The sequence below is a fragment of the Rhinolophus hipposideros genome, assembly GCF_964194185.1.
Source record: "Rhinolophus hipposideros genome assembly, chromosome: X".
Taxonomy (NCBI): Eukaryota; Metazoa; Chordata; class Mammalia; order Chiroptera; family Rhinolophidae; genus Rhinolophus; species Rhinolophus hipposideros.
This window is the reverse complement of record NC_138046.1, coordinates 38,136,631-38,160,388: the sequence shown is the minus strand read 5'-3', so window position 1 is coordinate 38,160,388 and position 23,758 is coordinate 38,136,631. Positions and strand designations below refer to the sequence as shown.

Here is a 23,758-nt window from a genome sequence, read left to right as displayed (position 1 = left end):
CTCATTTAAAAATCTGAATGGTTTTGGCCTTTTCCTGATGCATTTTGGCATGAGAGATGTAATTCCAGTTGTGTTTAATGTACTCTGTCCTTAGACCTATGATCTGGTGTCATCTAGGGTGTTTTCAAGGTACTGCATATCCTGCTCAGTCAACTTTTTTTTTTGCATTCAAAACAATTTTATAATAAATACCATATGTTGGCTATGAGAATGTAGATGTAGAATTGTATATCCAGTCTATTATTGTAGGAAAACATTTCTATATTTTTTAGTATGGCCTCTTAAAAATGTCTTCTTTTACTTCAACAGGAAACAGATGATTTGAAGAGAGCTGAGAGTATGCTTCAACAAGCAGACAAATTAGGTTGCAGACAGTTTGTTACCCCTGCTGATGTTGTCAGTGGAAACCCCAAACTGAACTTAGCATTTGTGGCTAATCTGTTTAATAAGTACCCAGCACTAATTAAGCCAGAGAACCAGGATATTGACTGGACTCTATTAGAAGGTAACTAAAAGTTTTTCAAATTCTAATGGCTAGGGCTACAGAGTAGAAATACTCATGCAATCGACTAACTAGAACTAGCCCCAGTTCCTTTCACACTTACCTACTCAAAAATAATAATAATGTATGATAATTATTTAAGTTCGAGGAAAGCGGAGTTTACCTTTTTCAGATTATATATGAATGAAGTGTAGTATTTAAAAATTAACAAATGTAAATAGTAGTTGTTGAATATCCACTGACTTGACTATACAATTTTAAAATTTTATGCACTTGAAGTTTAAGTAATTTGTTGCTGTAATATAGGCAAGTAAAAGGCGCACTCATGTGTAGCTTAGTATTTTAAAATGGGCAAGGGAAGATGTAAAATAATATAAGCATAGGTTTATATGACCATAGCAAATTTTTAAAATAGAAACTAAATTTGATAACATGAGTTACTTTGAAGTATGAGGACTTGGGGAGATGTTGGAAAAGGATTAGAGGGGTAGGAGATTATACAAAATTTCTAAATCTCTAAATTGCTTAACTGCTTATAATAAGGTTATATTCTTTAATTTTAAAATAAATTAAATTAAACATTAAGCATGAATCTAGAGAATGTATTTAGAGACAATGCTTGGAGATTCATATTGGAGAAAACCTCTAGATCTGTACAGAAGAAATAAAATAATCTCATATATGGGTTGATATATGCACATATACAAGGTGTTTAATGAATATATAAATTTTGTGAATATTCTTAATAGGAGAAACTCGTGAAGAAAGAACCTTCCGTAACTGGATGAACTCTCTTGGTGTTAATCCCCATGTAAACCATCTCTATGCGTAAGCCTTCTTACAGCTATTATAAAGTTATGAACATCATGAATGGGTGCTACACAAATAATTATAGCTCTAAACATTTTCTAAATGTTAGTTTGTAGTGATTAATGTCAAGTCGTCACTTCTGTTATCATTTTCCAAATACACAAGAGCCCAGATTATTTCTTTACACGATCATAAACTATAAAGTGATAGAATGCATAAATGTCTTTCTAGGGAGCAGATACCCTAATTTGAGACAAAGATCAGGAAACACTTTAAGCAAACCATCCATGATGCCTGGGGCCTTTGTGCTTACTGTTCTCTCTGCCTGGAATGTTCTTTTCCACATCTAATGCCTCACTCCCTTACTATAGTCAAGGCACCTGACCACCACCTATCACTCTCTAACCGCTAACCCTAGTTCTTTTTTTCTTCATAATACTTATACACACTCCAAAATCATATGCATTTATCCATGTCCTTGTTTATTGTCCGTCCTCCTCTCTCTCTGACTCTAATGTAAAGCCAGGGAGTTTTCTCCTATGTGCCCCACTTCTAGAACACTGTCTTGCAAACAATAAACTTTAAATACTTTTAAGTGAATCAGATGGTTTTAGCTCAATTTTAACATAGAGTGATAGAAAATATGAGTCTTGGATATTATCTATGGTTTTATATATCTTGTTTAACAGTGTAGTATTATTGTTTTTAAGGAAACAAAAGCCCAGCTATCTGAAAACACTGATTACATTATTTTTAAATCATTAGTGACCTGCAAGATGCCCTGGTAATCTTACAGTTATATGAACGAATTAAAGTTCCTGTTGACTGGAGTAAGGTTAATAAACCTCCATACCCAAAACTTGGAGCCAACATGAAAAAGGTAGATAATTAAGTTGCCACATATCTTTGTTACAGACTATTTTTATTCTAAATTTGTTTCTTTTCTTTGGAAATCTCTTAACTCTCAGCTTCCCGAAGACAGGAATTGTGTCTTATTTGTTTTTGTGTGCTAAGCATCTAGCCATCATATACATGCACACAGATTAAACAAATGAAAATTTTTAACCATTTCTTTTGTGTGTTTGCAGCTAGAAAACTGCAACTATGCTGTTGAATTAGGGAAGCATCCTGCCAAATTCTCTCTGGTTGGCATTGGAGGACAAGACCTGAATGATGGGAACCAAACCCTAACTTTAGCTTTAGTCTGGCAGTTGATGAGAAGGTATGATACACAATTTTAGCTGTTTAAGCTTTACTCTAATCAGATCTGTGATCTAGTCCTCCTCCTCCTCTTCCTCCTCATTGTTATTGTCATTATTATTATTTTACATGTACAAACCACATCTTTTATTTTTATGCTCTGTTTATGTCCAAAACTCTTTTTAAAAATTTTTCAATTATAGTTGACATTCAGTCATAATAGTGTAATTAGGAGACTAGTCCTTAGTATTTTAAGCAAACATGTCAATGACTACACATTTGAAATTTTTGTATTTAGACTCAAATGAGCTTAAGTAATGAGTATATGTTGGATGTTCCGTGGGAGATGCCTCCTTGAAAGTTAGGCAGCACAACTGTGAATATTTCCTTGTTCTCATAGGAAACCTGAACTGTAGATGCGAGCCTCATTAGTGTCAGTGAATTAAAAAATAGTAAAAATTATGAACATCCCATAATGGAATTATGAAGTATCCATTTGAAAAAGGTCTCTTAACTATAATGCTGAAAAGTATTCATTATGACTGGGTACTAGCCAAAGCATAACTTATTTTAAGTCATTACCACTGTTGGACTACTATAAAATGTGCCTGCTATAGACTGTTGAGCTTGCTCGTTGAAGCACTGAAAATCTCACCCCTCCCCTCCACTACTACTGCAAAGGGTATATCAGTGGCAAGCCACTTCTACTTGAAATTTGCTTTTCATATAACGTGACTCTCTTTCCGTGAAATCTTTAGTTTTCAAATCTAAGGAATAAAAGAAATGGAAGATAAAGCATTGTCCTAATTTTGCATTTTTTCTCATAAAGTAGACTGGGACGTTTTCTCCTGCTTTTTCTTTTAGATATACCCTCAATGTCCTGGAAGATCTTGGAGATGGTCAGAAAGCTAATGACGACATCATTGTAAGCTGGGTGAACAGAACATTGAGTAAAGCTGGAAAGTCAACTTCCATTCAGAGTTTTAAGGTAAGAATTCCATTTGTAACTAACATTGTTTGCTAGAAAGCATAATTTGGAAGGATCACCTTTGGTTTCTTTGTGAGTGAGAATTATTGTTGGACCAATGGCAAAATTTGTTTTTTTGGCAACTTTATGCAAGTAATCATGTTAATCTGTACATATTGAAATTCTCAGATTTCTCAGATTTGTTCTTTTACACTAGGACAAGATGATCAGCTCCAGTTTGGCAGTTGTGGACTTAATTGACGCCATCCAGCCAGGCTGCATAAACTATGACCTTGTTAAGAGCGGCAGTCTAACAGAAGATGACAAGCATAATAATGCCAAGTAAGGGATACTGCATGATACCCTGGCAAGAGCACAGGCTTTGTAGCCAGGCAGATCTGTACTCTCAATCAGGTTCTGCCACTTAAGAATAGTGTCACCTGGAAGAAACCTGTTTGAGCCTCAGATTCCTCATCAGTAAATGGGAGTGATAATACTTACCTTAGAGATTTTGAAATGAATAAAATATATAAGAGCCTAGCATTGTACCTGACCTGGTAGGTGCTCAATCAGTTGTTGCTTTAGTGGCTTAAAGAAATAATGTAGTATATGTTTTAATGCAACTCAATTACAAACTTACAAGGGAAAAATGAGCTAAAAATAATCATGCCTTAGATAAGAGTATTCTTCTGTCTGTCTCACTCTTGTTTTAAACACATTATCCTCTGATGTCTCTTTTACTGTGCATAAATCACTGTTACTACATATATCGAATTTATTATTTTGGCCCTAAATGAGCAGGATGTTTAACCCTCAACTGAAAATATGCTTGGAAGTTTCTTGGATTTCAACAATATTGAGAAGGCCTTTTCCACCCATCTCTTCCCTTCTTCACCAAAGACCTTGACTGTAACCTGGTTTTACAGGCAACCCATGAAAGTTTTACAAATACACACTGAAAATCAGCCCAGAGCAGGGCTTCATACAATACTAAGAAGCATCACTGCAAAACTTTGGAGTTAGGCACATCATTTCTTCCCTCCTTGAAAAATATTTGTACCGGTAGCATATACGAGTATGCTAAAGATTTAATATCAATAATATATAGAGAATTCTTGAAACTTCTTTTACCAGAAACTAGACTATCTTTAATGATTCCTGTTACAAAACACCTAGAAACGCCTCATGTATTAATTGAGGTGTGCTCCTGCAAATTTCCCTAGCTGGACATGTCAGTTATTTCTTTCCTTCTTTTGTCTACCCTTTCTATTCCTTGCTCTGGCCACGTGCCATGTACACTCTTTCCCCTCCCTTGAATATTTGGAGGTATTCATTACAGCCAAAACAACTTGGATGTTTGCATTTGGCACCCCATATCTCTAAGAATACATGAGAGTGTCTGTTATAACATGCTCAACAAGAATATCAACATTGATTATATAGCCAATCTGGGTGACATATGTATTCATTTTCATATCAAGTCAGTGCTCTAAAATTAATTCTCATTTCATATTGGAGAAAAGGAGTGAATAAACATTATCAATTCCAAATAGTAGCACTTGAAAACCTAGTGTCACTTAAGAGTGACCTCAAAAACAATAAAACAAAACAACAAAACGTGAAATCGTTCCAATTTGAACTTCCAATATGGAAGCTTTACATCATAACCAAGAGGAAATAGATGTCTCGTACTGTGTCCTTGGCTGACAAAAATTTCATCTTAATTTTTGTTTCCTCAAAAACTAGGTATGCAGTGTCAATGGCTAGAAGAATTGGAGCCAGGGTGTATGCTCTCCCTGAAGACCTTGTGGAAGTAAAGCCCAAGATGGTCATGACCGTGTTTGCATGTTTGATGGGTAGGGGAATGAAGAGAGTGTAAAATAACTAATTTGAATAAAAACAACCTTGCTCCCAGGTGCATGATTAGCAGTTCAGCTATTTCCAGGTAAAGTGCTTAAGGAATTATTGGTCATTTAAAGGACTTTTAATTTTGATTGATTAACAAGACTAGCTCTTCATGAGAGCCCTCAGGGGAAAGAGTTTTCATAAAAACAGCTCCTTTCCTGCAGTAAAAGTTGGATTTATCAGGCACACTTGATATGTTCTCATAGCCACATTATTTACTCTCCTTCTAGATTGCTGCCCTGGATGTTTCCCACTGCTGTATGTTATTCTTTTTATGTATCTTTTTCCCTCTTAGGATATCCACCACTTGGGACGTGCTTAGATGACTGGATATGAATATTATTAGATAATAATTTTGCTTTCCATCTAGTATGGTAGTTCTTATTTGAGAACTGTGGTCAGAGGGTATTTAGATATGAGTATCCTTCACTTATCTTTATAGTACTGAAAATTTGCAGAAGTAACTGGCCGTGCAGAATGTAATAGAAGCTTTTCATATTCTTTTATTCTTAAAATCAGTATCTTTTTATCGTATTCTTTCTACATATCCTTTTTTGTACATTTAAGAATATTTTGATTACATTAAACAAGACTGCTGATTTTGCTACTTTTTTAAGGGGTCTTCAAGTAAGTAGAAAACATACATTATAGGTAGAGGAAAAATGTACCTTAAATTTGAATCTTCTCCCTTTTACCCAAACTGTAAACAGTAGACATATTTTGTCTTAAAATACTTGGTTCAATATCTACTGACTTGTTTTAAAACCTGTATCATCAAATGCTCTCGATTTAAAATGCTGTGGAATATGACATTTGAGGAGAGAGTGTGCTCAGAAGTTAGAATACGGTAGGCCAAGTATGCTAAGTGTACAATAGATTTTCTAATTTTACACCTCAGACAAGGAGATGTGGTCACTAAAAAAATAAAAATATATGTAGGACTTAACGTACGTAGGACTTATGTACTCTTGCTTTGTGAAGCTGTTTGCTATAGTTTTCAAGATCATAATGTTACTCTGAAAAATGATGTAATCTGATAGCGATGTATTAGTTCAAATAAAGACATTTACATAATAATTAGTCTCTTCATGCTTCTGTCCCTTAGTGGTATGCCAATAATGTCTGCGAGGTTTTTGTGTCCAATATTCTAACACTTTTTCTGGTGTACTATATAAAATGATGCGTGTTAAATTTAAGCTTTTGGAGCTGAATTACAGGGACTGAATTAAGGATATTACCAATGGGAAAAGAAGGCTTTCTCCAGCTTACCAAAATTTCCTTACCCAGTTCCTCCTTTTTTCTTTCTTTCCCATCTCACTCAATCTTTCCAATGTTCTATGATATGCAGAACACCAAAACAATGGGGATCTGACCAACCAAGAAAAAGAGATGGTTTGTTGTTGAGAGACAGATATTCTCAACCTTATCAGTATTGACATTTTGGGCTGGATAATTTTTTATTGGATGGGGGAGGTAGTTGCAGGAGGTTGAGCTGTATGCCTGGCCTCTACCCACTAAATGTCAGTAGCATACCCACAATGTATAAACCAAATATGTCCCCAGACATGGCTAAATGTCCCATGGGACACAAAATCATCCCTAGTTGACCACCAATTGTTTATGGTACCATTTTAAGGCTTTGTGTGAATGACTAATATAAAATGCAGTCCTTTGAGGAACTACATGTTAATATTATAAAATGTTTTCTATTTATAGTCTAAGAGTAAGAAAGACCTTTCTAAGTATGATACATACCCCAAAGACATAAAATAGCGATACTTTTGACAATTCTGCTTTTGCAAAAACATATATATAAACAAAGTCAAAATATAAATAATCAAGATGAAAAGCTTACTCCCATTGTCTTAGCCCATTTAGACTTTTACAACAAGATATCATAGACTAGGTAGTTTGTACACAATAGAAATTTCTTTCTTACAGTTGTGTAGTCTGGAAAGTCAGATTAAGGCGCTGGCAGATTCAGTGTCTGATGAGGCCCTGATTCCTGGTTCATAAATGGCTGTCTTCTGGCTGTAACCACCCATGGCAGAATGGGCAAGGGAACTCTCTGGGGTCTCTCTCTTTTTTTTTTTTTTAATAATGCAAAGAAATTTTTTTATTAGTTTCAGGTACACAAGACAAAGTAATACTTAGACGTTTATCATTTCCATCCCTCACACTGTATGAACACCCCTCCTTCCATCCACTATCCCTCTGAAATTGCACAAAGCCATTACATTTCCACTGTCTCTATTCCTAATGCTGTACTTGGCTTCTTGTAAGTATATACATACATATATATACATATATACATATACATATAGAATTATAGTTGGCATTCATTATTATTCAGCTTCAGGTGTACAGTGCAGTGATCTGGCATCTACATCATCCCTGAGGTGGTCTCCCAAGTGGGACATGGGTCCATCGGATACCCTACACAATCTTTACAACATTATTCATTACATTCCCCAAATTAATTTTCAAAATCCCGTGGCCATCTTGTGGTTACCAACTGTTTTCTAATCCCCTCAACTTCCCCCTTATCCCCACCCCCCCGCCCATCTGGCAACCCTCAGTTTTTCCTCTATGTCTCCAAAACTGTTTCTGATTAGCTCATTCACTTATTATTTTCTTTAGATTCCGCATTAAGTGAGATCATATGGTATTTGTCTTTCTCTGTCTGACTTATTTCACTTAACATAATGTTCTCTAGGTCCATCCATGTTGTTGCAAATGGTAAGATTTCTTTCATCTTTATGGCTGCATAATACTCCATTGAATAAATGTACCACAGCTTCTTAATCCAGTCATCTACCGATGGGCATTTCGGTTGTTTCCAGGTCTTGGCTATTGTGCATAGTGCTGCAGTAAACATAAGAGTGCATAAACATTTTTGAATTGGAGTTTTGGATTTCTCTTGATAGATACCTAGGAGTAGAATTGCTGGATCATAAGGTAGTTCCATTTTCAAATTTTGGAGATACCTCCATACAGTTTACCATAGTGACTGCAGCAATCTGCAACCCGACAAACAGTGCACAAGCGTTCCCTTTTCTCCACATCCTCGCCAGCACTTATTGTTTGTGGATTTATTGATGATAGCCATTTTGACTGGGGTGATGTGGTATCTCATTGTGGTTTTTATTTGCATTTTTCTAATGATTAGTGAGGTTCAGCATTTTTTCATATGTCTGTTTGCCATCTGTATGTCCTTTTTAGAAAAATGTCTCTTCATGTCCTCTGTCCATTTTTCAATGGGTCTTCTGTTTTTTTGGAGTTAGGTTTAGTGAGGTTTTTATAAATTTGTGATATTAACCCCTAGTCAGATATATCGTTGGCAAGTATCTTTTCCCATTCAGTAGGATCACTTTTTGTTTTATTGATGGTTTCCTTTGCTGTGAAAAAACTTTTTAGTTTGATGTAATCCCACGTGTTTATTTTTTCTCTTACTTCCCTCACGGATATGTCAGTAAAAATCTTACTTCGGGTAATGTCTATGAAGTTTCTTCCTATATTTTCTTCAAGGTATTTTATGGTTTCAGATCTTACATTGAAGTCTTTAAGCCATCTTGAATTTATTTTTGTATGTGGTGTAAGGAGGTGGTCCAGCTTCATTTTTTTGCATGTGTCTGTCCAGGTTTCCCAGCACCATTTATTGAACAGACTGTCTTTACCCCACCGTACATTCTTGCTTCCATTGTCGTAGATTAAATGGCCATATAGGCATGGATTGATTTCTGGACTCTCTATTCTGTTCCATTGATATATGTTTCTGTTTTTATGCCAGTACCATGCTGTTTTAATTACTGTAGCCTTGTAGTATAATTTCATGTCAGGTATTGTTATACCTCTCACTTTGTTCTTATTTCTCAAGATTACTGAGGCTATCGGGGTCTTTTATGGTCCCATATAAATTTTACGATTATATGTTCTATTTCTGTGAAAAACGTCGTACGTAGTTTGATAGGAATTGCGTTGAATATGTATATTGCCTTAGGCAGTATGGACATTTTAACTATTTTAATGCTTCCTATCCATCAACAGGGTATGTGTTTCCATCTATTTGTATCTTCTTTCATTTCTTTCTTCAGTGTATTATAATTTTCTGAGTACAGATCTTTTACTTCTTTGGTTAAATTATTCCCAGGTATTTTATAGTCTTGGAGCAATTGTAAATGGAATTGTTTTCTTAATTTCTCCTTCTGATATTTTATCATTGGTATATACAAATGAAACTGATTTCTGAATATTAATTTTGTGTCCTGCTACTTTACTAAATTCATCTATCAGCTCTAATAGATTCTTGGTGGACTCTTTAGTGTTCTCTCTATATAGTATCATATCATCTGCATATGATGACAATTTTACTTCCTCCTCACCGATTTGGATGCCTTTTATTTCTTTTTCTTATCTGATTGCTGTGGCTAGAACTTCCAGCACTTTGTTGAATACAAGTGGAGGAAGGGGGTGACCTTGCTTTGTTCCTGATCTTAGGGGGAATGCTTTTAGCTTTTCCCCATTGAGTATGATGTTAGCTGTGTGTTTATCATATATGGCCTTTATTATGTTGAGATATGATCCCTCTATTCCCACTTTCTTAAGGGTTTTTATCATAAATGCCTGCTGGATTTTATCAAATGCTTTTTCTACATCTATTGATGTGATCATATAATTTTTTTTTCTCATTTTGTTATTGTGGTATATCACATTAATTGATTTGCGGATGTTGAACCACCTTGCATACCAGGGATGAATCCCAGTTGATCATGGTGTATGATATTTTTAATGTATTGCTGAATTCTGTTCACTAATATTTTGCTGAGGATTTTTGCATGTATGTTCATTGGCGATATCGGCCTTCAGTTTTCTTTTTTTGTGGTGTCTTTGTCTGATTTTGGGATCAGGGTGATAGTGGTTTCGTAAAAAGTGTTTGGGAGTCTTCCCACCTTCTGGATTTTTTGGAACAGATTGAGGAGAATAGGTGATAATTCTTTTTTGAATGTTTTGAAAAATTCACCTGTAAAGCCAGGTCCAGGACTTTTGTTTGTTGGGAGATTATTCATTACTGATTCAATTTCCCTGGTGGTAATCAGTCTATTCAGGTTTTCTGTTTCTTCTTGAGTTAGCCTTGGAAGGTTGTACACCTCCAGAAAATTGTCCATGTCTTCCAGATCGTCAAATTTCTTGCCATATAGGTTCTCATAGTAATTTCTTAAAAGTTTTTTGTATGTCTGCCGTGTCTGTTGTCACTTCTCTTTCATTTCTGATTTTATTAATTTGGGTCCTCTCTTCCTTTTTTTTAATGAGTCTGGCTAAAGGTTTATCAATTTATCTTCTCTAACAACCAACTCATGGATTCATTGATCTTTTGTATTGTTTTTCTGGTTTCTATTTCATTTATTTCCTTTCTGATCTTTATTATCTCCTTCCTTGTGCTCCCTTTGGGCTTATTTTGTTATTCTTTTTCTAGATCTCTTAAGTGTGAAGATAAACTGTTGATTAGTCATGTTTCTTGATTCTTTAGGTAGGCCTGCAATGCTATGAATTTCCCTCTTAGGACTGCTTTTGCGGCATCCCATAGATTTTGGGTTGTCGTGTTTTCATTTTCGTTTGTCTTGAGATATATTTTGATTTCTTCCTTGATCTCTTGCTTGGCCCATTCATTATTTAGTAACATGTTATTCAGCCTCCATGAATTGGTGTGTCTTCCATTTTTTTTCTTAGTTCATTTCTAATTTCATAGCACTGTGGTCAGAGAAGACAATTGGTATGATTTCAATTTTCTTAAATTTATGAAGACTTGTTTTGTGGCCTAACATATGGTCTGTCTTGGAAAATGTTCCATGTGCGCTTGAGAAGAATGTGTATTTTGCAGCATTGGGGTGAAATGCTCTGAAAATATCAATTAAATACAAGTGGTCCAATGTGTCAATTAAGGCTGTTGTTTCCATATTGATTTTCTGTCTGGTGGACCTGTCTCTTATTGTCAGAGGTGTGTTGAAGTCCTTTACTATGATAGTGTTACTGTTGATCTCTGTCTTTATGTCAGTCAATATCTGTTTTATATATTTGGGTGCTCCTATGTTGGGTGCATAGATGTTTACTAGGGTTATGTCCTCATGTCGGATCGATTCCTTTATTATTATATAATGCCCATCTTTATCTTTTAATATGTTCTTCATTTTAAAGCCTATTTTGTCAAATATAAGTATTGCAACTCCAGCTTTTTTGTCATTTCCATTTGCATGAAATATCTTACTCCAACCCTTCATTTTCAGCCTGTGTGTGTCTTTCGATCTGAGGTGAGTCTCTTGTATACAGGATATACAAGGGTCTTGCTTTCTTATCTACTCAGCCACCCTATGTCTCTTGATTGGAGCATTTAGTGCATTTATATTTAATGTGATTATTGATATGTACATAGTTATTGCCATTGTTAAATTTGTTTCATCTTTCATTTACAGAAGATTGTTTTCATCTTTCTTTTATTTACAGAAGTCCTTTTAATATTTCTTGCAATGCTGGCTTGGTGGTAATAAATTCTTTTAGCTTATTCTTTTCTGGGAAGCTCTTTATCTCTCCATCAACTTTAAATGATAGCCTTGCTGGATAAAGCAATCTAGGTTGTAGTCCTTTGTGTTCCATCACTTTGAGTATCTCCTGCCACTCCCTCCTGGCCTTCATGTTTCTGTAGAAAAGTCATTTGATAGTCTAATGGGAGTTCCCTTGTATGAAACCCTGTCTTTCTCTTGTTGCTTTTAGGATTCTCTCTTTGTCTTTAAGCTTTGCCATTTTAACTATAATGTGTCTTGGTGTGGACCTTTTTGGGTTTATCTTGGTTGGAAGTCTCTGCACCTCCTGGGCTTGTATGTTGGTTTCCTTCATCAGGTTAGGGAAGTTTTCAGACATTATTACTTTAAATATGTTCTCAATTCTTTGCTTCCTCTCTTCACCTTCTAGTGTTCCTATGATGCGCATGTTGTTGCGCTTGATGTTATCCCAGAGGTCTCTTAAACCATATTCATTGTTTTTTTATTCTTTTTTCTTTCTGTTGTTCTGTTTGGGTGATCTCTGCTAACTTGTCTTCTAAGTCTCTGATTCGATCCTCTGCTTCATCTAATCTGCTGGTAATTCCTTCAAGTGAGTTCTTAATTTCTGCATTCTTTAATTCTAACTGGTTGTTTGTTATGAATTCTACATCCTTCTTTGTGTCATCTCTAAGCTCCTTAAACATTCTTTTCATCAGTGTTCTGAACTCTGTCTCTGATAGGTTGGTTACCTCTGTTCATTTGGTTCCACTTCTGCAGGTTTCTTCTGTTATTTTATTTGGGACATGTTTCTTTGTTTCCCCTTTCTTGCTTGCTCTCTGTATTTGCCTTGATGTATTAGGTAGATCCCCTAGAGTTCTTAGTTCTTGCTGGGTTATCTTATGTAGTATGTATCCTTTATATTTGACTTGGACTACTTTGTTCTTCTCTGCATGTGCTCCAAAGGTGGCTCGAGTGTTTAGTACATTGTCCTGTTCAAGAAAAACTTTAATTGCTTTTTTGCTTTTGAGTAGGTGGGTTTAACTCCTAGGCTGTCTAGTTGTGAGACTTGGCTCTGCCCACCGCAGAGTGTTCTGCTGGGTGAGGTTTGACCACTTAAATGAGGTTTGGCCTCTATGGGCTCTGGTGCCTGTAGAGAATTACCTCTCGATGTGTCACTTGTAAGTCAAACCCAGTAATACTCTGGTTTGGTCTTGAGTTGTCTTCTGGATATGTTGACTCTTGTGCCTCTTAACCTGGGCCCTGGTAGGGCAATTTCAGAACATCATATCACCAAGCACAACAACAACAAAAACATAGAAAAAATCAAATACATTCACATGTAAAAACAACCGACAACCCCCACTCAATACAGGCAAAGATATAAAGACAAAACAAAACAAAACAAAACAAAAGCAGCATCAGTCTTTTAAGCCCACCAAGTAATCTCCAGGTTGTCCTCTGTTGTACCAAAGAGTCCCTTGCGTATTGTACAGGCAGAGCCGGTCATCTGGTGCCCAGAGTGACCTTGGGACTGCAGATTTAGATGTGTGGGGCTGAGGGGTCTTGATGGTAGTTTTTACAAAGTCAGTGTGGTTTCTACCCTTGCCTGCACATATGCACACTGAGAGTAGCACCACCAGCACTGTTCCAAGTTCTCCTGAGTCTTAGGGGACTTCTTCCGTGTGTGTGTGTGGGGGGGGGCGGGTGGTTGATTTCTGAGTTGCTGAAAGCTGGGAGCTGCCTCTGCCACTTACTGCTGATCCCTGAGCATGCCTTCCCAGTTGTAATTGTCCCGCCCTAGGCAGACCAGAAAGGGTGGGTTGCTGGGGATGGAGGGGGTCTCCTCTCTCCCAGCCCAGCCATTTCACACTCCTCCCGCAGGCCAGAAACGGTGGTGCCTGGGGGGTAGAGGAGTCTCTTCTCTCCTAGCCCAGCAAAAATCACACTCTTCCCAGCCTCTTCCCTGGGTCAGAGCTGCTGGCCAGTCTTCCCAGAGCCTGAGCACTAAGGCTCCTCTGTAATCGGACACTAATCCTCAGTTTAGGGGCCAGTTTAAGTCTCTGGAAGGGCAGGGGTACTATTGGAAGAGTGGGGGGGAGGGGCCCAGGTATGGAGTTTCTGTCCTTTGTCTGGCCTAGGGCCCAACTGGAAGTCCCAGGTGAGGTTATTGCCTCAAATTCTGGATATGCTGCCCCCTCGGTGGGAGAGATCAGCTGTGGGACACAGGGTAAGAGCCCACCTCCTGGCTTTTGTGTTCTCTGTTCCATCCTGGGATCCCCTGCGTCTCTGCAGCTGCGGATGCCGGCTGCATCTCCACCGCTGCAGATGCGGACCGTGTTTCCACCACCGCAGATGCGGTCCACGTCCCCGCAGTTGCAGATGCGGGCCATGTCTCCACTCCACTCCCTTCCCTCTTCCCCTGCTCGCCCAATTTGCCCACCTGCAAGTAATCCTTGCACAAGACACTTAGCTGTTCTGTGTGATGAGCAGAGAGTCCTTTGATGGGTTATATGTCCCATTTGTGATAAGATCCGGAGGAGAAATCAAAAAGTACGCCCTGTTGCTGCCATTCCTATGATGTCACTTGGTGGTCTCTTTTATAAGGACACGAATTGCATTCATGAGGGCTCCACCTTTGAGTACTTAGGGCCTTAGTGCCTTAAGTACTTCCTAAAGGCCCTACCTCCAAATACCATCACACGGGAGATTAGGTTTCAACATAGGAATTTTGGGGAAGACACAAATATTTGCTCTATAGTACCCATATGGTAGATAAATTTTCATAGTATAAAAACAGCTTTTATGAATAAATAACAAGTCATCTGCAAACATACACATACCAGGGTAACTGATGAGGTAAGGACAATCATATCTTATGACCTGTCTTCTACCTTGTATGGTATTGTCTATGCTTATCAACATTTGTCTCCTTCCAAGTCCAAAGTTCTTCTCTATAAGTAATTGTGGCCCTAATGCTTTTGAAGCAAGATGGAAAAGGTGTATTCCATATTGCCCTTTCTTCAAAAAAGGATCTGATTTCTTGGGTGTTCACTGTACTAGGCCCACAGTCTATAGAAATATGCCTTTGGATAGTTAAGTGTTTATATCAAGCAGTGGGCCTGAACACACCATTTCTCCTTTCCTCCAAATAATGGGCTAAAATCACTAATGCAATTGTACCATGAGTAGAGCGTGGAACAACCACAATAATCAATGCGCCCTAGTGGCTCTTTTTATAGCCACACCTACCACCCTTCATCCTTAACCCCTGGGTCTATTTGTGGTTTCTCTATTATGTTCCATTGATCTATGTATGTATCTCTCTGCCAATACCATGCTGTAGCTAATAAGTCTTAACATCTGGTTGAGTAATTCCTCCCACTTTATTTTTATCTTTCAAAATTATTTTAGCTATCCTAGGTCATTTGCTTTTCCATATACATTTTAGAAAAAGGTTTTCTATGACTACAAAAAATTTTGATAGGAATTATGTGGAATCTATAGATCAATTTGGGGAGAATTGACATCTTTACTATGTTAACCCTTCCAATCCATGAGCATGGTATATCTCTCCATTTATTTAGGTCTTTTATTTCTTATCAGGATTTAAAATTTTTTCAGTATATAGAGTCTGTATATTTTTTTAAAGTTCATACCTAAGTATCTCATTTTATTTGGAGTTTTTTGGTAAATTCCTGGGGATTTTCTACGTAGTAGGGTCATCTGCAAATAGGGAAAAGTTTATTTCTTCCCTTCCAATGTAAAAATTTGTTAAGAGGTTAGATCTCAAATGTTCTAACTACAGTAAAATACTTTTTAAGAAGACAAAAATAATCATTGTGTATTTAATGGAAAGTGGGCCTCTGTCCTTTATATACCTGTACATACCTTCCTGGGAACACTGCATGGGAAAGTATACTTAAAGGACCAACAAAACGGAGATGACAACTGCTTACTGGAAAACAAATAGTATTCATGAAAGATTTTTATATAAAACCATTAAACAGTAGGTATAGGGACTTGGAGTGACTCATGATGAGGAATTTAACAGATTTTATTCCCTTTATGAAATGTCCCTCAGTGAAGAACTTAAGACTTTAGTATTCCTCTTTGTCACTTTTTATTTGGCATACTTCCTGTAGATGGAGAATTTTCAAAGTTACATTTCCTGTTGAGTCTTCTGTTAAAATAATTTTCGTTAATTATTAAATAATCAATTAAACGTTATTGAGTCTGCTTTGTCCCAGGCTTTTTCCTCAGGCATGAATAAGATGAATGAGACATTCTTTTCCTTGAGCCTTAACAATTGTATATCTGGGACACAAACAGTTATCACAAAGTAAAGTGTAACAATGGTAGGGGCACAATGTCAGAAACGGTAAATTTGGACAGTGGTAGACAAAATGTGTATGGGTTGGTGGGATGGGGGAGTAGCCAAAATCCCCCCAATATGAAGTGATGCTTTAGCTAGTGTTTAGTTTCTTACAAGTTTGAGTGGAGATAAAAAGGCCCAGGTAGGTTTTATAAAATCCTGCAGGTATCTTCTTGAGGTCCAGATTTGATCTATACTTACTCTCTGGTTTCAAAATCCTATTTCAAAACTGCTACTCATTAGATTTCATTGAAGGGTATCCTTGTAAGGCTTAACAGCTTAGATTTTAAATATACGAGATTTGAGACATACTTACACAGGATCACCAATTTCCCCTCTCACAGTCCAATATCACTAGTGAGAAAGGAAAATAGCCCCTGACATGGGAGCTGGCCTGGCACTCACAACTAGGCTTTGTTGTTCTAAGATCATAAACAAATTCACAGAACACCAACATCTAATAAGGCTCCTCTGTGATGGTGATAAACTGAGATAAAAACAAGACCACTGCATTATCTTGTCTGAACACAGAACATGAACATTATGCAACTCTCAGAAATGAACATATATCCCCCTCTCCTGGCTAATATGAGGTATAGCTGCTACTTTTCTTTTTCCCCCCAATACAGCTTTAGCCTCTGTATAATCTAGTACAGTTTTACAATATTGACTGTAAATATTTCTTGTCTTTATATATTTATGACTTATACCTTGTCTCCTCTACCAACTATTCTTGGTTTTACCTATCCCAGGCTACACATTCGGAATAATAAAACTATTAAGATGTCTTTTATGCCTAGACTATCTTTGAGTTTCCTGAAATGGCCATTAGGGAACACAAAGATTTTTCTCTTCAATTCTATAAAAGAAAGGACAACAAAAATACATTTTTCTAACTTTCAATTAAGTCATATTACCATATTCAAATTCAGAAAAAATAAAGAAAATAGAATTCTAAAATTATAATTATCAAAGCTCTCAAAAACCCTTGAACTTCCCAGGCCCAGAGAACTGCCATTAGCCCTGGCGACAATAAGATAAAATGTCTCAAGGACCCACAAGTTATCTCCTTATATGTTAATGAAAGACTGCTTTGTGCATCTGGGAAATTCAGTTCTAATCTCTTACAGGCTAACATGACTGAATATTCCATGAGACTCATAATACACAGGGTGCCAAAAAATGTACACACATTTTAAGAACAGAAAAAAACGATTAAAATTGTAATACTCAATATGTACCGATAACAAAATATGAATAAATCGTGTGTATACATTTTTTTTTGTACCCCTGGTATATCTCCAACTATATGACCATAAGATACAAAGCACATTTTCAAAATACACACCTAAACTTCCTGTCCATGATTACCTGGATATGTGATGTTCTGTAGCAGGCAATAGAAATAAAATTGCCAGAGACGTCATCAAAATGGTGGCGTGAGGTGAGCCTTTGTAAAGCTCCCCTGGAATTTACAACTAATTGAACAACAATAACTCCACAAGGGACTCTCTGCACAGCACACAGGCAAGACGAACAGGCCCACTACTGATTTCACCTAAAGGTGAGAGAATTGCACAAGCAGGGAAGGAGGGAAGGGAGAAGTGAGGAGATGGAGCCCCGCGGGCACAGGACATAGACCTAGCTCAGTGCTCTGAGCTCGCTGCATCTCAGAACTACTGCACCTGCAGGAGAGGGAAGAACTTGGACTGCTAGGGCTCCACTTATGGCCCACAGGGCTGAGGGGGCAGCATATAACACATCTGAACCCAATGCTCACGCTCACGGCAGAGACCTCAGAGAAAAGACTGAGGAAAAAAGGCTGAAAACAGTGGTTTAAGCCCTCACTACAGAGCAGAAAACGGAAGCCTTAGGCACTGAGACTAGCCGCCCCCTTCCTACCCTCCCAGAGCTCGCCCCACCCCACCCCTGCCCGGTGCTAGAAGAGGAACAGTAGCAGTGTCAGATCAAAAGAACGGAATATTTGCTGTTCTGAGAACTGTGGACCACAGACATAGATTTGCAGCCCAACTAGTTCCAGCAAAGGGGAGGGAGCTGTGGAGGCAAGACCAGATGTGGTGTTGGTCGCCGCCATTGCTCTGGGCCACCTCTCACAACTTACTCTGCCCCTGGCCCCACCTATCTGGGCTGATCCCTGCAGGAATAAACAGAACTGCTGAAACATACGGGCTCTGAATCTGGTACAGAAAGAGCTTTGGGACTTCAAAAGCTCTCTGCATACCCACAGGGATGTGGCGCCATATGACCCAGGTGAACTGTTAATAGAGGAGAAGCCCATTTCCCAGGGAATCCCCCCATTGTGTGAGAAGCTGGAATAATGCAGAGAAAACATAGCACTACTGTGTGAGAGAGGAAAACAAAGGCTGAAGTTGGAGAGAAAATAAAAGATTCTACCAACAAGTATTGGAAAACAAAAGAAAGACCTCTTCCTATCAACCTGTTGCAGAAGCCACTCCTGTAGATGTCTAGGAAGAAAAACAATAAGTAAGTAATTGCCATGAATAACCAAGAAAACAAGGCAGCTCAGAAAGAAAGTGAAAAGTCTCCAGAAAAGGAACTTAAAGATATGGAAATATGTGACTTAAATGACAGAGAATTCAAGATTGCAGTTCTGAAAATTGCCTTTGAGACTTGATAAAAAAGAAAGCCTTCTTACTTGGTATAATTAATAACTGACATATCAGTAAAACTCCAAGGTATTGATACTTAGGTTTTTTGAAGTATATAAAACTTTTAACTTAAAAGATACCATCACTTCGTCCCACACTACTGGACATACTTTATATCAGAAGACCTTAAACTGAAAATTCTTAGAAATCCTCTAGAAGTTAGTGAAAGCAGAAGTGGACAGTTTCTGTCCAAGACAACAAAACAAGCTAACTTCAGAAGGGGATATATACCACCCAAGAAGACAGGATGAGATTAATTTTTTGATTTTTCAACAAGTTTTCTCTCCCTTTACTTTTCTGGTATTACCTACTATTACACTTTTACACCTTTTAGAACACTATAATGTGATCTCCCTTATTAGCTTATTATATTTGAATCTCTGTGGTCCTTCTGCCACTTAAGGGAAAACAAAATTCTATGTTTTTCCCCAGGCCATAGCAACTAGTCTGAATTTAACTGATTGCCGGATCAAACCACTTCCATCAGACCCCGCTGACAGTAGTATCAATTCCTTTAAACATCTCAGAAGGCAGATACCCTTTTATAAGCCCCTTCTGGTACTTAATCTTCCCTCATCATTAATCCTCACCTTCGGCCTTGTAAATGGAATTTACCTCAGATTATGACAATGCTTCTGCTAAGGCTATTCTACTATCAGCAAGACCTAGCAAATCAAAAGTAGACAATAATATTGAGGATTTCCTGATAATGATACTTCATTCTCTTCAGAAAACATATCCTGTTTTCCTAAATTTTCAGCTTTACTCAAAAACTTTGTCTAGATATAGGAATGGAAGCAGCAGGGCGCACTTTCTGAGTTCTCCGGGACATATAACCCATCAAATAACTCTTTGCTCATCACGCAGAACAACTAAGACACTCCTAAGAGACTCGTGGAAGGATTACTTGAAGGTGCGCAAATTGGGCGAGCAGAGGAAGAAGGAAGGGAGCGGAGTGGAAATGCCCGGTCCAGCAGTGGAATTGCGGCTGGCGGCGGCTTCGGCTGTGGCTGCGGCGGCTGCGGCAGCTCTAGAGACACAGGGGTCCCCAGGGCAGAACAAAGAATACAAAAGCCAGAAGGTGGGCTCTTTCCTTGCGTCCCACAGCTGATCGCTCCCAACAGGGGGTCAGCTTGGTGGGCCCTAGGGCAGACAAAGAACACAGACTCCATACTTGGACCCCACCCCCACTCCTCCAATCATACCCCCGCCCTTCCAGAGACTTAAACTGGCCCCTGAACTGAGGAGTAGTGTCAGATTACAGAGGGGCCATAGTGCTCAGGCTCTGGGCAGACTAACAGGCAGCTCTGACTTAGGGAAGAGGATGGGAAGAGTGTGATTTTGGCTGGGCTAGGGGAGAAGAGACACCTCCAACCCCAGCCACCACCTTTTCTAGCCTGCGGGAAGAGTGTGATGAGCTGGGCTGGGAGAGAGAAGACCCCTCCATCCCCAGCCCCCACACTTTCTGGCCTGCATAGGGCGGGGCAACTGCAACTGCGGAAGCAGTCCCAGAGATCAGCAGTAAGCAGCAGACGCAGCTCCCAGCTTTCAGCAGGGTAGAAATCTCCCGCCCGCGCCCCCCCAAAACACACGGAAGAAGTGCCCTAAAACACAGGAGTACTGGACACAGGGCTGGTGTTGTTACTCTTAGTGTGCATATGTGCAGGCAAGGGCAGAAACTGCACTGACTTTGTAAAAACTATCATCCAGACCCCCCAGGCCCACGCATTTAAATCTACAGTCCCAAAGTCACCCTGGGCATCAGGTGACAGGTTCTGCCTGCACAATAGGCAGGGGACTCTCTGGTACAGCAGAGGACAACCTTCCAAGGCTAACTCAAGAGAAACACAAACCCTGAACAGTCTGATTACCACCAGGGAAATTGAATCAGTAAACAATAATCTCCCAACAAACAAAAGCCCTGGACCAGATGGCATTACAGGTCAACTTTTCAAAACGTTCAAAAAAGAATTATCACCTATTCTCCTCGAGCTCTTCCAAAAAATCCAGAAGGAAGGAAGAAAGACTCCCAAACACTTTTTACGAAGCCACTATCACCCTGATCCGAAAAGCAGACAAAGACACCACAAAAAAAAGAAAACTACAAGCCGATAGCTCTAATGAACATAGATGCAAAAATTCTCAACAAAATATTAGCGAACAGAATTCAGCAATAAATTCAAAAGTTCATAAACCATGATCAAGTGGGATTCATCCCTGGTATGCAAGGGTGGTTCAACATCTGCAAATCAATTAATGTGATACACCACATTAATAAAATGAAAAATAAAAATCACATGATCATATCAATAGATGCAGAAAAAGCATTTGATAAAATACAGCAAATTTTATGATAAAAACCCTTAGGAAAGTGGGAATAGAGGGATCATATCTTAACATAATAAAGGCCATATATGACAAACCCACAGCTAACATCATACTCAATAGGGAAAAGCTAAAACCATTCCCCCTAAGATCAAGAAGAAGACAAGGTTGCCCACTTTCTCCACTTCTATTCAACATAGGGCTGGAAGCTCTAGCCACAGCAATCAGACAAGAAAAAGAAATAAAAGGCATCGAAGTTGGTAAGGCGGAAGTAAAATTATCATTATATAGAGATAATATAGAGTACCCTAAAGACCACCAAGAAACTATTAGAACTGATAGATGAATTTAGTAAAGTAGCAGGATATAAAATTAATATTCAGAAATCAGTTGCATTTGTATATACCAATGATAAAATATCAGAAGGAAATATTAAAAAATCAATTCCATTTACAATTGCTCCAAAGACTATAAAATATCTTGAAATAAATCTAACCAAAGATGTAAAAGATCTGTACTCATAAAATTATACGACACTGAAGAAAGAAATGAAAGAAGACATAAATAGATGGAAACACATTCCATGTTCATGGGTAGGAAGAATTAATATAGTTAAAATGTCCATACTGCCTAAGGCAATATACATATTCAACGCAATTTCTATCAAACTACCAACGACGTTGTTCACAGAAATAGAACATATAATCCTAAAATTTATATGGGACCATAAAAGACCCCAGATACCCTCAGCAATCTTGAGAAATAAGAACAAAGTGGGAGGTATAACGATACCTGAGTACTATACAACAAGGCTACAGTAATCAAAACAGCATGGTACTGGCATAAAAATAGACACATAGATCAATGGAACAGAATAGAGAGTCTAGAAGTAAATCCATGCCTATATGCCCATCTAATCTACGACAATGGAAGCAAGAATGTACGATGGGGTAAAGACAGTCTGTTCAATAAGTGCTGTTGGGAAACCTGGACAGACACATGAAAGAAAATGAAGCTGGACCACCTCCTTACATTATATACAAAAATAAATTCAAAATGGCTTAAAGACTTAAACGTAAGATCTGAAACCTTAAAATATCTAGAAGAAAATATAGGAAGAAACTTCATGGACATTACCCGGAGTAAGATTTTCACTGATATATCCCCTCGCACGAGGGAAGTAAGAGAAAAAATAAACATGTGGGATTACATCAAACTAAAAAGTTTTTTCACAGCAAAGGAAACCATCAATAAAAAAAAAAGGGACCTACTGAATGGGAAAAGATATTTGCAAATGATATATCTGATAAGGGATTAATATCACAAATCTATAAAAAAAACTTACTCAACTCAACTGCAAAAAAAAAAAAAACCAACCCAATTAAAAAATGGGCAGAGGACCTGAGGAGACATTTTTCTAAAAAGGACATACAGAAGGCAAGAATACATATGAAGAAATACTCAACCTCACTAACCATCAGAGAAATGCAAATACAAACCACAATATGATACAACCTCACCCCAGTCAAAATGGCTATCATCAATAAATCAATAAACAACAAATGCTGGTGTGGATGTGGAGAAAAGGGAACGCTAGTGCAGAGTTGGTGGGATTGCAGACTAGTGCAGCCACTCTGGAAAACAGTATGGAGGTATTTCAGGAATCTGAAAATGGAACTACTCTATGATCCATTAATTCCACTCCTAGGCTTCCACCCGGAGAAATCCAAAACTCCAATTCCAAAATCAGTATGCACTCCTATGTTTATTGCAGCACTTTACACAATAGCCAAGATATGGAAACAACCGAAATGCCCATTGGTAGATGACTGGATTAAGAAGCTGTGGTACATTTATACAATGGAGTATTACGCAGCCATAAAGAAGAAAGAAATCTTATCATTTGCAACAACATGGATGGATCTAGAGAACATTATGTTAAGTGAAGTAAGTCAGAAAGAGAAAGACAAGTACCATATGATCTCACTTATATGCGGAATCTAAAGAAAAGAACAAGTGAATGAACTAATCAGAAACAGTTTTGGGGAAAAAAAGGAAAAAACCGAGAGTTGTTAGATGGACGGGAGGAGTGGGGATAAGGGGAAAGGTGAAGGGATTAGGAAGCAGCTGGCCTAGATGCCCTGGAACAAGAAGCCCTCAGGGTTTTTGAAATTTAATTTGGGGAACGTATTCAATAATGTTGTAAAGAATTTGTTGGGTATCTGATGGACATGTGTCCTATTTGGAAGACCACCTCAGGGATACTGTGGATGCCTGATCATGGCACTGTACACCAGAAGCTAAACAATAATGAATGCCAACTATAATTTTATATACATAATGTGATGGCTCGGTGCGAGGTCGGAGGGATAGTGGATAGGGGGAAGGGGTCCACAGTGTGAGGGATATTAATGATGAACGTCTAAGTATTACCTTATCTTGTGCACCTGAAAC

At 38.1% G+C, this 23,758-nt stretch overlaps 1 protein-coding gene across 11 annotated transcripts in view; it reads left to right on the top strand.

The window, feature by feature from the left end:
- Window positions 1–6,463, top strand: part of PLS3 (plastin 3) — a 100,271-nt gene extending 93,808 nt beyond the window's left edge. For 10 of the 11 annotated variants that reach the window (XM_081043441.1, XM_081043443.1, XM_081043434.1 and 7 more), the window contains 7 exons: window positions 310–505; window positions 1,252–1,330; window positions 2,078–2,192; window positions 2,401–2,534; window positions 3,377–3,500; window positions 3,697–3,821; window positions 5,226–6,457. In XM_081043441.1, the coding sequence (XP_080899567.1) occupies window positions 310–505; window positions 1,252–1,330; window positions 2,078–2,192; window positions 2,401–2,534; window positions 3,377–3,500; window positions 3,697–3,821; window positions 5,226–5,358 (906 nt within the window). In that variant the 3' untranslated portion in view covers window positions 5,359–6,457. Of the gene's footprint in view, window positions 1–309; window positions 506–1,251; window positions 1,331–2,077; window positions 2,193–2,400; window positions 2,535–3,376; window positions 3,501–3,696; window positions 3,822–5,225 lie in introns of all 11 variants that reach the window. The other variant, XM_081043440.1, reaches the window with a different exon arrangement.
- The last annotated feature ends 17,295 nt before the right edge of the window (window positions 6,464–23,758 follow it).